Raw genomic sequence first — 15,047 nt, 5'->3', positions numbered from 1 at the left:
ACTAATTGTTTTTCTCTGTCCCAATTCTGACAAAATAGTTTTATTTTCAAAAATGTCCTCTGGTCCTCCAAGTGTTCCTCACATTTTCTATTTATTGTGAAAATGGAAGCAAAAGTCCTTGCAACACAAAAGTAACTGATTGGCAATAATTGGGACACTAAATGTTAACATGGTCAGCCATGACCGAGGGGGGCCTAAGAAGAAGAAATGTTAACACGCGATTCCCAAGGTGTCCCCTTTAAACCCAGCTGTATCCATTTCTGATGCTTTATTAGCCATCCTTGTGGACTCACAGCAAGATATTCCAATTTGACATGGGACTGATTTTTAGTCTGCAGGCGCCTACGTTCTCCCATCCCACCCGTGGGTGCCCATAAAATAGCTTGCATCAACAATGAATCAAACTCACTCTTAACTTATTTGAAGAGGAAAAGATGATGAAAAAGGGAAATGCAACCTATCATAATTTAGACATGTGACATGTTGTGGAAAAATGGTGGTCATACTTACAGGGATTCCATTATTGTATGAGGCAAAACTTCTTCCAGGCCATGTTTCAGTTCTTCTCGGAGAGAATCAGACAAGACCAGTACTGGCATATCTGAAATCTCAACCGTGTCAATTTCTGAATCATCTCTCCCATCCAGTCTGTGGAATGGAAATTACGGTATAATATGTTAATAAAGCATAAGGAATCAAACAACAAATTCATCCCGATCAATCTGCAAAATAGCAGTTGGACCCACTACCTCTAGGAAAAGGAATCCTATGATTTCTGGAATGGAATCCATGCTAATAATTAAATCCCAAATGTTTAATTTGTGTATCTATTTTGCCTCTCACAATTATCTCAGTAATGCTAAGTCTTTAACATACATTAATTTGAAATGGCAATATTTTTGAAATGTTGTTGAAAGGATACCACGGCAGTCTCCAACATTATTTTTTTAAACTCAAGCGCAGTAATCATTTTCTTCTCGACCTCCAAATTCTTATTTTCTTCCTGCCCATCAAAAGTAAAATATATTTTGTCTCTTCCTAAAATAGGTCTCAAAGTGTTACCTCAAAATTAACATCTGCAAACAGATCTTTACCCAGTAAAATATTTCAGGAATGCTATTAAGAAGCTTCCTGGAACTCAATCCATTGAGTGCAAGGATTTCTTACTATATGGAGGATAGCAAGTGCACAATAATAGTAATAATAATAATGCATTACATTTATATAGCGCTTTTCAAACACTCAAAGACGCTTTACAGGGATTTCTAGAACATAGAGAAGTGAATAAATAGATAAATAAGTAAACGAACAGAGAAAGGAGACAGAAGGTGAGGTGACCTTCAGTGGTTGAAGGCAGTGCTGAAGAGGTGAGACTTCAGTGATGTTTTGAATGTGGTGAGTGAGGAGGAGTCTCTGACGGTTTGGGGTAGTGAGTTCCATAGAGTGGGAGCAGCGATGGAGAAAGCCCTGTCCCCCCAGGATCTGAGTTTGGTCCGGATGGGGGGGGACAGGAGATTGGCAGCAGCAGAGCGGAGGGTGCAGGTGGGAGTGTGCCTGTGGAAGAGGTCAGTCAGGTAGGATGGGGCCAGGTTATGGAGGGCTTTGTAGGTCATGAGGAGGATTTTGTATTGGATTCTCTGGGGGATGGGGAGCCAGTGGAGTTTGTAAAGGACGGGGGTGATATGGTCACGGATCGGGGAGTGGGTGAGTAGACGGGCAGCGGAGTTTTGAATATTGAAGTTTACTGATGATTTTTGAGGGTGAGTCATAGAGGAAGGAGGCTGTTGCAGTAGTCCAGACGGGAGGTGATGAAGGTGTGGATGAGGGTTAATAGGCCCAGATTAACTAATTTCTCACACGCTGCAGCACTTTACAAAAACACCACATGGTCAGAATAGGTTAAGATGGAAGGCTGTAGCCTTCAATGACTTGCCAAAACCTCCAGCAGATTACAGAAACTGGATATAGATTCCACCACCTACCGATTTTCAATTTGCTTCAGCCTTTCCAGTCCGATTTGGTTTGGATCAGTTTTCACCTCCATGCAGCCCTCTTTGTTCTCAACCGCCCTATATTCCTGTGAGGTAGATTCATCCTGCCAGGAAGTGGAGGCAACATCAGATACCCCATTTCCCTGGGGACATGGAATGTAAGGCCAAGAGCTGCATGAAATGTTTCCCGAAGGTACCAGGCATTCCAGCATCTCCTCAGTTAAACGTTTCTTTTGAGCAGGAGCTCTGCGAGAGGATTCAGCAAAAAACAATTAATAGGATTATATTATTTAAAAACTGCACCATTCATTTCCATGGCAAAAAAAAATGAAGAAATTAATTACCAAAAGCTACAGGTGCTTTAGTTTATGTAGTTTAGAGATACAGCGCAGAAACAGGCCCTTCAGCCCACCGAGTCCGCGCCGACCAGCGATCTCTGCACACTAACACAATCCTACACACTAGGGACAATTTACTATTTACTGAAGCCAATTAACCTACACGTATTTGGAGTGTGGGTGGAAACGGGAGCACCCAGAAAAAACCAACGCAGGTCACGGGGAGACAGTACCTGCAGTCAGGATCAAACCCGGATCTCCGGTGCCTTAAAGTTTTTTGGTTTTTAAAAAATTATCTTTATTGAGCCATCAAAAAATGGGTACAGATTATGTTGCCATATCCAAGCTCATTTTTTCCCAAATGTACATATCAAAACAGAACATTTGAGTATTATACAAACAATATGGACAGGCATGTTTATAAAAACATCAGAAAAATGGGGGAAAAAAATAAATACAATTTTTAAAAAATAAATACATAACTAAAGTGCAGGAGACGACTGCAGTACATAGTGCAGTTCAGTGCAATAATTCTTTTGTGAAGACTCTCTTGTTTCTAAACCTTCTCTCTCTTGTCCTCTGTCCCTTACTTACTCATAATTTCATTAAAATGGATGGTTTAGAGTGTAGATAGGTTTGTGTTGTGTCTCAATATTCTTCTGTGCAAGAAATGACACAAATGGTTGCCAGATTTTATTAAATTGGTTGACTCTATCCTTTAGAACATATCTTATTCTTTCTAAATGTAATGTACTGGCCAAGTCATGGAGCCACATTCTGGAATTGGGAGCTGTTGTTTTTTCCATGATATGAGCAGTAGTTTCTTTGCCGTAATGAGACAGTAGTAGAGGAATTGTCGTTGAGCGGCTGTGAGTTGTCTTGATGTTTCAGATACCCCAAAGATGATTAATAAGAGCCCTTATCAATCATCTTTGGGGTATCTGAAATGGGATGTTAAGAATGTCTGAGATATTCTTAAATATATCAGACCAGAAAGAGGTGCCTTAAAGTTACATGATACTCAGCTAGGTCATGGTTAACCTCTATGCTGGGAGCTTAGTTCTCCAAACAAATTATGCATTTAGCCTACATAAAGTAGTTAAACTAGTTGCTGGGAGAGCATTGCAACTGATCTCCATTCTCTTGAGCTACAAGAGGTTAGAAGGGCAGCAAAAAAAGATCAATTGCTTGACATCACAACCAAGCATTCGTAGATGTTGGCAGATTGAAAGTCCTTGGGACAAATCGTCAAACTCCCATTTAGAAAGTGTCCAGAATTTCCAAAAGGCAAAATACAAGAGTCAATGCATTGCTATACAAATTAGCAGGATCATTAATTGTTGTGGATTTAATCAACCAAGGTGAACAATATAATTAGATTTCCCATTCAATCATTTCATGACCCAAACTGACAGATATCTGTTAAAGTAAAATAACTCAACTAGTAATTTAAACTTAGCTCTTCCAAATTTACTACCAAATATCTCAAGAAATATACAAGTGCAAGGGAGTTTACATCTTTCCTTACCGATGACAACCTACCAACTCCAGCATTCAATACCTCAGCTGTGTGCTGTATCCCAATCTCCCTACTACAAAAGTACTATTTCAAAAGCTCATTAGTCACAAGAACAGAATTAGGCCTTTCAGTCCAGCAAGTCTCCTCCACCATTCAATTATGGCTGATCTAGCTTTCCCTCTCAACCCCATTCTTCTGCCTTCTCCCCATAACCTTTGATGGAGTGGAACAGTGGCGCAGCTAGGGCACGGTGGCGAAGCGGGGACGGCACAGTGGTAGAGTTGCTGCCTTACAGCATCAGAGATCCGGGTTCAATCCTGACTACGGGTGCTGTCTGTACGGAGTTTGTACGTTCTCCCCATGATTGCCGGGGTTTTCTCCGGGTGCTCCAGTTTCATCTCACACTTCAAAGATGTACAGGTTTGTAGGATAATTGCCTTCAGTAAATTGTACATTGTTTCTAGCGCGTAAGATAGTGTTATTGTATGGAGTGATCAATGGTCGGCGCAGACTCAGTGGGCCGAATTGCCTGTTTCCACGCTGTATCTCTAAAGTCTCTAAAGAACCTTGATTTCCTACTATTTCCATCTGAGAATCTTACCCAGATCCAGAAGAATGTCAGCAAACAAAATGTAGCAATGCAGCCATGCAACCCAAACAAAGTACAACATAAACTTTTCCCTGAAGCCTTTTTGTAAATAGTAGATCCAAGGTGACATTTTGCTTTTGAACATAACCCGATAAGCAAGATGATTCAACAGATCATGTGAATTAAGAGAATGTACACAAAAGGCATTCAACCAGAAACTACATAGGAATTAAATGTTTGAATTGTGCATTTACCTTGATTCATATTAGTTCATAAAAATAGAGCAAGTTGCAGAATAAAAGACATGCCATCCTTTTGCTTCATCATATCCCCGTAGCTTCTAACTCACTTTGACTCCAACTTATTTTGTTTTCTCCCTGCATTTAAATCATCCAAATTCTGTCTTTTAATGAGCAGAGAGTTAAGCCATTGTTCACAATCGTTAGGTGGTCCTCGTTGGAGACATGTCCATCAATATAGCACAAGATCAATATTCCAGCAATTTATAATGAAAATGTAGGGCAAACTCAATGGTGAGTATGAATATTAAATATCCACTTCAGCATTTCTTTGCCTCAACTTCCGACAACATTTCAAAACAAGGTTTTACAATTTTACTCACTCTTCTTCCTCCTGCTCCCGCTTGTGCTTCCTTCTAGAACAAAACTCATTCCTCCTATTTAAAAGGGAGAAATCTATGTTACTTGAAAGAGGAAATCTATAAAATAATTATTAATTAAATTAGCATTTTGACTTCCTTAAAATTTAAAAATCACACCAAATTTATTCTACCTGCTTAAAAGAGTGATTTTTCTATAAAACTGTAAAGTGATGTTGTAGAATTCTTTTAGGCTCCAAAGTGCCATTGGTAATCTAATTCCCGAAGATCCTCAAAAACAGTTAGTTTTGGGAAACAGCATATCACTTTCTTTTGAAAGCAGAAGCACACTGGTGCAGATTTTAAATACAATTAGACACACACCATTTTTAATTAGTGGGCAATGGTCACTTTGCAGTGCCTCATATCCGCAGTGCGTGCTTTCATAAGCCAAGGAGCACTGTAGATAAATGGCGTGTGCAAGTAACAGAGAGACTGGGGCAAACACAGTCACATAATGCCGTCCCACTGACATCATAAAGAGTGTCATGCAGAGTCATTGACCCCAGTGACACAGTAAGGTTCAGAGTCTGCAGATTACCAAGTTTTGTGTTGAAATATTGTAAATTTCCCCGGTGTGGGACGAATAAAGGAATATATTATTATTGGCTTCTGTTAGGACTGTCGGACATCAGTGGTAAAGTGGTGGTTAAGTGAGCAAACTAGTAACTCAAATGGTCTGGACTAACAGGCCAGAGAAAATTCAGTAACTATCAGATTTTTAAATAAAATTATACAGTAATGATGCTCATAAAATTAACAGATCGCCATGAAAACATATTTGTTTCAACAATTTGCTGCCATTTCAGGTGGTCAGTTATCGTCCAGTACATTAACCATTAGTGATCTACGCTTCATGGGTGGAAACCTGCCATTCTTACCCAGTTTGGCCTACACATGACTCCACACATCTACAGGGACTCTTAAACTCACTGAAGTGACCACTGCTTAGGGGCAATTAGGGTTGGACAATAAATACTGGCCCTGCGCTAATGATGTCCACATCCTGAATTTTTTGTTTTTTTTAAATCCTATCATTCTATGCCACTTCTCTGTTCAATGGTAACTAATAAAGATTTCCAGAACAACCAAATGAACAGTTCCAAGTAAGTCAAAAGTACCAGAGGTTTGAATGCAGAGAGGGGCTGGTGATTCTGACACCGTACAAATAACCCACTCTCCAGTCCGTCTTTTTTGGCATAAACCACCTCAATCAACCCTGCCATCAAGGATTCTCCATTCCACACCCCAAAAGCTCATTTTTAAAATTTTCTTGTTCCTGGTACCACCACCCCTCTCTATTTTGAATTTCTATAATGCACAATACACATTGGCAGCCACCTTGGATCTCCTTGGTTTGATGCTTACTTTCTGGCATCAATTGAAAAATGCTTTGGAAGGTTCATTCACAAGAAGACTGCCTTTTTTGACAAACACTGAAATCAACTGGTAATACAGGTGTTCTGCATTTAGGTGAGAACTAGGTTAGGAATTTCCCCAAGCAATCGAAGATAATGGCAAATATCTTTATTAAGATTCATGTGTGGAAGAACTACACTTCTAGTTTTAGTTTTAGCAGAAACAAGCCCTTCGGTCCACTGAATCAGTTCTGTCCCAGCGATCCCCGTACACTAACGTTATCACAATCCTACACTAGGGACAATTTATAATCGTTACCAAAGCCAATTAACCTACAAACCCGTGTGTCTTTGGAGTGTGGGAGGAAACCAGAACACCCAGAGAAAATCCACGCGGTCATGGGAAGAACGTACAAACTCCGGACAGAGAGCACCCATAGTCAGGATCGAACCCGGTCTCTGGCTCTGTAAGGCAGCAACTCTACCCCTGTGCCTAAGTGCTGGTACTTCAATGAAGCATTGGAGGACAATTGGCCACCTGTGAAGTTGCTCTTCATCAAATCCATGCTTTCAAGAAGGGAAGGGGTAGATATTGGACTGGAGAGCAAAAGGCAAGCTTTGCGACAATGTAAATAATTCCCAGGCATTGCAAGGAGAAACATAATTGACATAAACAATGGTTTGACAAAGGGTCTTCGACATGAAATGTTAACTCTGTTCCTTTTCCCACAGATGCAGCTGACCTGCTGATTATTTTCAGCTTTTACATATCGTAATTATGATACTGGAGCTGAGTGGCAGAGATTAATTTGAAAACTCATTCTTGCAATAAGAAAAGTCTCCATATGTTGATAGTTATTGAAGTAACCACAAACACAGCATTTGAAGAACTGAAACAACGAAGATAGATATAGATAGATAGATAGATATATACTATATATATATATATATATATATATATATATAGTAACATATCGGGCAGGGCAGGTGTAATATGTCAAGTAGTTCTAATTCAATCTCACTGCAGATGGAATACTTGGGTTAGACAACAGGAATCACCTTGTTTTCTACCTGTAAACACTATTTTTAGCACCTTCGTTAAACATAGGATATATTAACTACTACAACCAAACACGACCACAATATCCATTCTGGAATGTTTTAAATTAAATAACAGCAAAAACAGCATTGTTTCTTCACCAGCATTGCCTCTCGCAGCATTGTGGGTATACCCACACAGGTTTAGAGGCAGCTTACCACCACCTTCTCAGAGGCAATTAGGGGTGGGCAATTAAATACTTGCTCAATCTTTGAAGCCTACATCTCTTCAATTAAGAAAAAAGGGAAGAGTCAGCAATTAAATCACAACAGTCAAGGGCCAAAATTGAAGACATTCCTGTTTCAAAATCCTGGCGCAGCTTTCATATGTGCTTATACTGAAAATCTCCACGCAAAATATATTAATCCAAGTTAAAATTTTACTGTAACTTTTTTTAATCCTCCTCTAGCTCCTCGCCATCGAGTAAACAAGGAAAATACTTAATTGTTGCTATAATAGTCCTGAGTGAGCCAATACAATAGAGGCAATAGAAAGTAATGGTATTAGATGCAAGATCATTCTGCAGAAATCTTTCCGCTCTGGATTGCACGCAACAAAAGCATTTCACTGTACTTAGTACACGTGACAATAAACTAAACTGATTACTGAAACATTAAAGTATCTTTTTTTAATCCCTTAATTGTGTAACCTTCTCCCTGGATTAAACACAAGCAACACCCAAACTTTGCTCATACTATCAACAATGCTGAGTTCGACCAACTTCCATCCAAAGACAGTGATAAGGACTCTCAATACTCACACGGGCATGTGCCTAAGTTCATAATTTGTAGTTGTTCTCATTCCATTCAAAGGATTGCATACAGGAATCTCCATAGCAATGTCCATGTTTTCATTTATACCATCTGTCTGCCTAAAGCCGTTTCCATTTAGTTGTAAAGTGGGATTACAATACGCTGGTATGAAGCATTCCGGCTGCTGTTTTGGATTCTGGATGTGTGCTGCTGAATGTGATGCATTTCTCCCGTACACATCCAATCCAGGTGACTGAAACAGCTGTCTGCTTGAGGGTGCCAAGGCGCTGTAACAGAGACTGTGTGCCATCACCATAGCAGGTAATGCACTCGAGCGTTCAGATAAACGTCAGTCCCTGTCAAAAAAAGAAAGGTTACAATGTCAGAAGTTCCACTACAGAAAGATGCTTCTATGCAACTCTCAGGCAGAATGACCAAAACATTGCACACAAAGAAACAAGCTTGCCAATTTAATAAAGCCATTATAGAAACACTCAGTTCATTTCCATAGCTTTCTTTATAGCAATAAAAGGCTCACTAATCCAGACCGCTTGCATGCCATGTGAATATATTGCAATATATATATATATATTATAACACAGGGTATAAAACACAGGGGTGACCGTGCTTTTGCGGTTGCAGCTCCTAGACTGTGGAACAGCATCCCTCTCCCCATCAGAACTGCCCCCTCCATCGACTCCTTTAAGTCCAGGCTCAAAACCTATTTCTACTCCCTAGCGTTTGAGGCTCATTGAGGAGGCGCTGTGAACTGTTTGCGTGCTACTGTATGTTTCATTTTTTTTCCTTAGTACCTAATCAGATGTACAGCACTTTGGTCAACGTGGGTTGTTTTTAAATGTGCTATACAAATAAAATTGACTTGACTTGATAAAACTGGCGACATTAAACTCCTTTTTATTCTATCTCTAGTATTGAGGACTACACTGATTACTCATGCAATTTCTGTTTTCTTTAACTCATTCCCACCATACCAAATAGAATTCTACCCTCATGAGGACCCTCCAAGAACTTCACTTCAAGGACTCAATACCACAGGTACAAGGAATTGTATCCATCAAGATATATACTAATGACATCACAAACATCACAGTGACACTGGTAGATGCACCCTCCCCCAGCATGCATTTCTTCCCAGTCTAATGCACTTACAATTAATAGGATTTGATGTGATATTGTAATAATATTGCTGCTCAAACTTGGCTTGTGTAAATATTATTGATGTATAAAGTTAAATGTGAACACAATCAAGAGAGAAAGATTGCTTGAACTCCGGTGAGCATTTCCCTATTCAATAAATTAATTTCCAATTTTAAAATTCAACAGAACTTCCCCAACATAATTGCCAGAAATCCATGCTTCTTTTGAGAATCCAAAATTAATCAGCCTTGAATGTTTTCAACAACTGAGCATAAACAGATTCTGAATAGCAATCCAAATATACAAACTGTACAGTGAGGAACTTCTCTTGTCCTTAATCCAAAATGGCTAATCCTTTTAACCCGAGATTACTCTCGTACTAGAGTTGTTAGCTAGCCTAAATATCCTCTCAGCATGCACGCTTTCAGGCATTCAGAGTCTTGTGCTTCATTGAGATCACCTATTCTTCTACACTCTAGACAATCTCTCGTCAGACAACCACATTGCCATAGGAATCAATGAAATGAACTATCATTACACAGATTTCAAGTTAACAAAAAAACCTATCTGGCTTCTGCCGGAATGAATAGGTTCCAATCAAAAATCACCACTTAAGAATCTGCTCATTTTTGGTGCAGTTCCTCCACTGCCTCCCTGTTGAATCTTAGCTGCCTTCAATAGAAAAACAAATAAATTGAATCTTGGTTTTATATTTAACGGCATAGAATATTAACATCATAATATAAACCCCATCCCACCTCTGTCCTTACAATAAAACTATAATTAAAAGTGCAATTAAAAAAAGTTAATTGTTGAACAAAGTTTGGGCAAGGGGGCTTGCAGAAACAAGTTTTGGTAATACATCTGATAACAAAATACTAAAGAGGCTGGAACTGAAACAAAAAGAAAATGCAGAGCAATTAGGAGATCAAGCAGAACGTGTGGCAAGAAACTTAGCTAATGTTCCAGTCAATTACCTTTCGTAGAGATTATGGAATAAAAAAAATAAACTACAGAGAAGAGGGAGGGAAGAAAGAAGAGTATATGGAATAAAAGGATAAAGAATGACTGAATGACTAAGTGGTGCTGATGCAAACTGAAAGAGGCACTAAACACTTATGAAAATAAAAGAGTTGTCTGTGGGAAGTTTTAAATGCCAGGCAATTAATAAATTTGAGATAAATAACATTTAAATATTTAATCATATGTGATTTCCACTCGGGTGTTATTTTCACAGAATCTACCCAAGGCTTTTCCTTCGTGACCTTTTTGTCAGTGTTTCAGATGGTTAGCAACCAATATCCACTGCAAGCCCATGAACTCACACATCTCTACCTTGTTGACAGTTCCTCCTACCTTGTGATCTGCAAGAACTCATTATATTCTCTAGTTGGTTGGGTTCTGCTGCATCTGTTTCTCATGATGCCATTTGTCAAAAGTGCTTCTGATATGTCTTTTCCTCAACTATAATTTCCCTTTCAGTACTTATGGACAGGTCCATTACACCATTCACACACTTGACACCAGACCCCTGATACAGACACCATTCCAGGTTCTATCATGAAAAGAGAGGTGGACAGAGAAAATTATTCAAGAAAATGCTCAGAGCCTCTGAGGAAATGCAACAACCCGATTGACTCCTGGTAATCTCTAGCCCATGACCGCTTAAAGTGGAGAAGCAGAATTCACACTATAAGAGAACCAAGACCAGGCATTTGGATCACATAAAGGCCCTCCACAAGTGGCAGAATGAGACCACCTCAGCAGCTACCTATTTGTCTACCCAATCTCCCACCACCTGCCGCTTCTGCAGCCTGACTGCCCAATTCTCATACTGATCCTGTTGGTTTAGTGGGCTCTGAAGTGGCTGGAGTGGAAATTGGTCACCAATTTCATAAGATGACGAAAACAGATGACAGGACTCTCAATCTTCTCTGATCCATTTCCAGCACTTCTGCTCTCAGTTCTCCCACTCATCCTCCCTCCCTCTTTTTCCAGTATTCCTAAACAATGTGCTCTGCCTCGGGTTTTCCATCTTCACTCTCCTCACAGCACTTTCCCCTGTAACTACAGGAGACACAGCACAGAATAAAATATCAGAAAATACAGATACGAGGAATCTGAAAAGCAACTGAACAGTAACAGTTCTACCCAAGACACAAGAAATAGTAGCAAGTTGCGAACGCAACCCAGTTCATCACACAAACCAGCCTCCATCCACCCCATCAATCGACTCCATTTCTGCTTCATGCTGCCGCGGGAAAGCAGCCAACATCCTCAAAGACGACTCGTTTGTAATAAATGTATTGTCTTTCCGCGGTGGTTAGCACGCAACAAAAACTTTCCCCTGTTTGTACCTCGGTACACGTGATAAGAAACTAAACTAAATATGTTCATCAGCTTCCATTCCTCACCAACCGTAAGTCGTGTAATTAACCATTCAAGTTACACGGAGGTAGTAGTCCTCTGCCTTCGCAGCTGGCGAGGTGACCACACAGCGCGTTGGGACTTCCGAGCCTTGCTTTGGAGCTGAACCGGATTGTAAACATTTACGTCCGCCAGTAGGCAACATGAACAGGATTCTTGGAGTTGACGGCAGTTGGAGGGGAAATAAATAGAGTGTGCATCAGAGTGGTTTGGGGGACTGGGTTGGGGAGATGCCACAGGGCTGGCTGGCTTGGTAAACATCAGCGCAAATGTCACAAACACACCACATGTAAGGTGCAGATCTGCTGTTTATTTGTGACACCCAACGGCACCGACGCTCAAGGGGTGAAAAGCTGTGCAGCGGCGAGGGCGGCTGTAAAGGCGCGCAACCGCCGATAAAGCGGCCGACCCTCGACACTCCCCTCAGCGATCGCCGACCCGACCCTCGACACTCTTCTCAGCGAGTGTGCCGACCCTCCCCTCAGCGAGAGTGCGGACCCTCGACATTCCCCTCAGCGAGAGTGCGGACCCTCGACACTCCCCTCAGCGAGAGTGCGGACCCTCGACACTCCCCTCAGTGAGAGTGCAGACCCTCCCCTCCCCTCCCCTCAGTGAGAGTGCAGACCCTCGACACTCCCCTCAGTGAGAGTGCAGACCCTCCCCTCCCCTCAGCGAGAGTGCGGACCCTCGACACTCCCCTCAGTGAGAGTGCAGACCCTCCCCTCCCCTCAGCGAGAGTGCGGACCCTCGACACTCCCCTCAGTGAGAGTGCAGACCCTCCCCTCCCCTCAGCGAGAGTGCGGACCCTCGACACTCCCCTCAGTGAGAGTGCGGACCCTCGACACTCCTCTCAGCGAGAGTGCGGACCCTCGACACTCCCCTCAGTGAGAGTGCGGACCCTCCCCTCCCCTCAGCGAGAGTGCGGACCCTCCCCTCCCCTCAGTGAGAGTGCGGACCCTCCCCTCCCCTCAGCGAGAGTGCGGACCCTCGACACTCCCCTCAGCGAGAGTGCGGACCCTCCCCTCAGCGAGTGCGGACCCGACCCTCGACACTCCCCTCAGCGAGAGCGTGGACCCACGACACTCCCCACAACCAACCGACAATTCAGCCGAGGCCGAGGTTTATTACACTGTGCCGCCGACCTGCGCGCCGGTTCCCCGCCGCTCCTCTCCCTCAGTTGCCGCCGCCTCGTTCCCAACGGCTCGCACGTCGTCCACCCGATCCTCCCAAACGCCCGCTGCGATTGGCTTCTGAATTACCAGAGCATGCGCGTTGCCGCGACTGAGGTGCGATCGCCATCTTTGTTCGGGGCAGAACGGCTGGATGCCGGCGGTTCGCCATCTTTGTTCGGGGCAGAGCGGTTGGAGCGCTACGGACCACCATTGTTGTGAAGGGCAGAACGGTTGGGAGGTCTAGATCGCCATCTTTGTTCCGGGCAGAGCGACTGACTGCCGCCATCTTTGTTCGGGGCAGGGTGGCTGGAGCGCTACAGACCACCATTGTTGTGAAGGGCAAAACGGTTGGGAGGTCTAGACCGCCATCTTTGTTCCGGGCAGAGCGACTGGAAGGGGCAGGGCGAGTCACCATCTTTGTTCGGGGCAGAGCGGCTGGAGCGCTACGGACCACCATTGTTGTTCAGAGCCGAGAGGTTGGGAGGACAGCGGGTCGCCATCTTTGTTCGAGGCAGAGCAGCCGGAGTGCAGCAAAGTCGCCTGCATCTTGTTTTTCCGCCGACAGGGCTATCGATGAAGCTGATCTATTGTGTTCTGGTCAAAGTCCCTTCAAGTTACGTTTTACTTTGTTTTATGAGGGAAAGATGTCAACCCCAAACAACACGATAAAATCTGTTACACATTTTTAAATGTTAAACTGGCTTAAATTCGGCGGGGGGTTCTGTTGCTTTATTTTAAAGATAACTAAATCTCAGCAAGTACCAAAACACGATTGAAGTCAATAACAGGACATCCTCATCCACGATTTATCAAATTGTTTTGAAAAACTTCTGGAAGTGTCTCCGCTGTTCGACAATGTGACAACAAATCTGGGCATCTCTACCGATGAAAATAGCTGTTGACAGATATTGCTCAAAATGTGCATGAATTGGTATTAGTTTGTTAATGACCCGGGTACCGAAATACAGTGGAAGTTTTTGTGTGTTCTCCGGGCAAATCATACCATACATCATGGGTACAAACAAATGGAAGCGGGTACAAAGCGAACTACAAAAATAGAAAGGAGACAGAGTGCAAAATACAGTGTTACTGTTTCAACCAAAAAAATGCAAGGGCGGCAACCAGGTAGATTGGACAATAAGGAAAATATCCTGAGCAAATGAGAAGTCTGTTGAATGGCAGGGAAGAAGTTGCTCCTTAATCTGGTGGAGACACTAGGAACTATAAAATGCTGGATCCCTGAGCAAAGCACAAAATGCTGCAGGGACCGAGCGGGCCAGGCCAAACATCCCTGGAGGAAATGGACAGGCTTCCTCTCAGAGGAAGATCAGAGATCCTTCCCCTGATTGAATGATGGGGGAGTCCAATGCCGAGCTGGAAAAAATACTTTCTGAATCTGTATGTGCGGAAGGGCGTAGAATTAGGCCATTCGGCCCATGGTCTACTCCGCCATTCAATCATGGCTGATCTATCTCTCCCTCCAAACCCCATTCTTCTGCCTTCTTCCCATAACCTGACACCCGTACTAATCAAGATGCCGCCTGTCCTGCTGAGTTACTCCAGCTTTTTGTGACAATGTTTGAAATAATCCTTGGATTATGTTGGCTGCTTTCCCGAGACAGTGTGAAATGAAGATGGAGTCAATGGGTGGGGAGATGGAAGCTAGTTTCTATCATGGGCTGGGCTGCATCCACGTGGCTCTGCCATTTCTTTCAGCAGTCTTTTTGGAAAACAGTTGTCAGACTAAGTTAGGATACATTCTGATTGGAGACTTTCTACCGTGCATATGCAGAATTGATGACTGAGCTTTCAGAAATGTCGATCTGATGTCAGCAACGGCGGCCATGGGTACAGGTGCTCTCGAGCCTACTCGGCAGATGGCGTCTTTCCACTGACCTTCTGTTGAAAGCGACATTGAGCTGGTCGGGGAGGGGCACATAATACTAACTGACTTCACTTTGTAGCCTATTTTAGTGTGCAAGAGTT

The 15,047-nt window shown here is 42.7% G+C and overlaps 1 protein-coding gene across 9 annotated transcripts in view; it reads right to left on the bottom strand.

Annotated features, from left to right (window-relative positions):
• The window catches only part of ccdc117 (coiled-coil domain containing 117), a 32,610-nt gene extending 19,427 nt beyond the window's left edge, over positions 1–13,183 (bottom strand). For 2 of the 9 annotated variants that reach the window (XM_078421618.1, XM_078421617.1), the window contains exons 1-5: positions 13,018–13,101; positions 8,313–8,660; positions 5,060–5,113; positions 1,983–2,237; positions 511–648 (exon numbers count right to left, since the gene is read on the bottom strand). In XM_078421618.1, coding sequence (XP_078277744.1) covers positions 511–648; positions 1,983–2,237; positions 5,060–5,113; positions 8,313–8,620 — 755 coding nt within the window. In that variant the 5' untranslated portion in view covers positions 8,621–8,660; positions 13,018–13,101. Of the gene's footprint in view, positions 1–510; positions 649–1,982; positions 2,238–5,059; positions 5,114–5,229; positions 5,344–8,312; positions 8,661–11,819; positions 11,975–12,986; positions 13,121–13,148 lie in introns of those variants that run through there. The other 7 variants (XM_078421624.1, XM_078421619.1, XM_078421623.1 and 4 more) reach the window with 7 other exon arrangements.
• Between the last annotated feature and the right edge of the window lie 1,864 nt (positions 13,184–15,047).

Source organism: Rhinoraja longicauda, chromosome 25, assembly GCF_053455715.1.
Source record: "Rhinoraja longicauda isolate Sanriku21f chromosome 25, sRhiLon1.1, whole genome shotgun sequence".
NCBI lineage: Eukaryota > Metazoa > Chordata > Chondrichthyes > Rajiformes > Arhynchobatidae > Rhinoraja > Rhinoraja longicauda.
The sequence above is the reverse complement of the archived record's forward strand: the minus strand, read 5'-3'. Positions and strand labels throughout refer to the sequence as shown.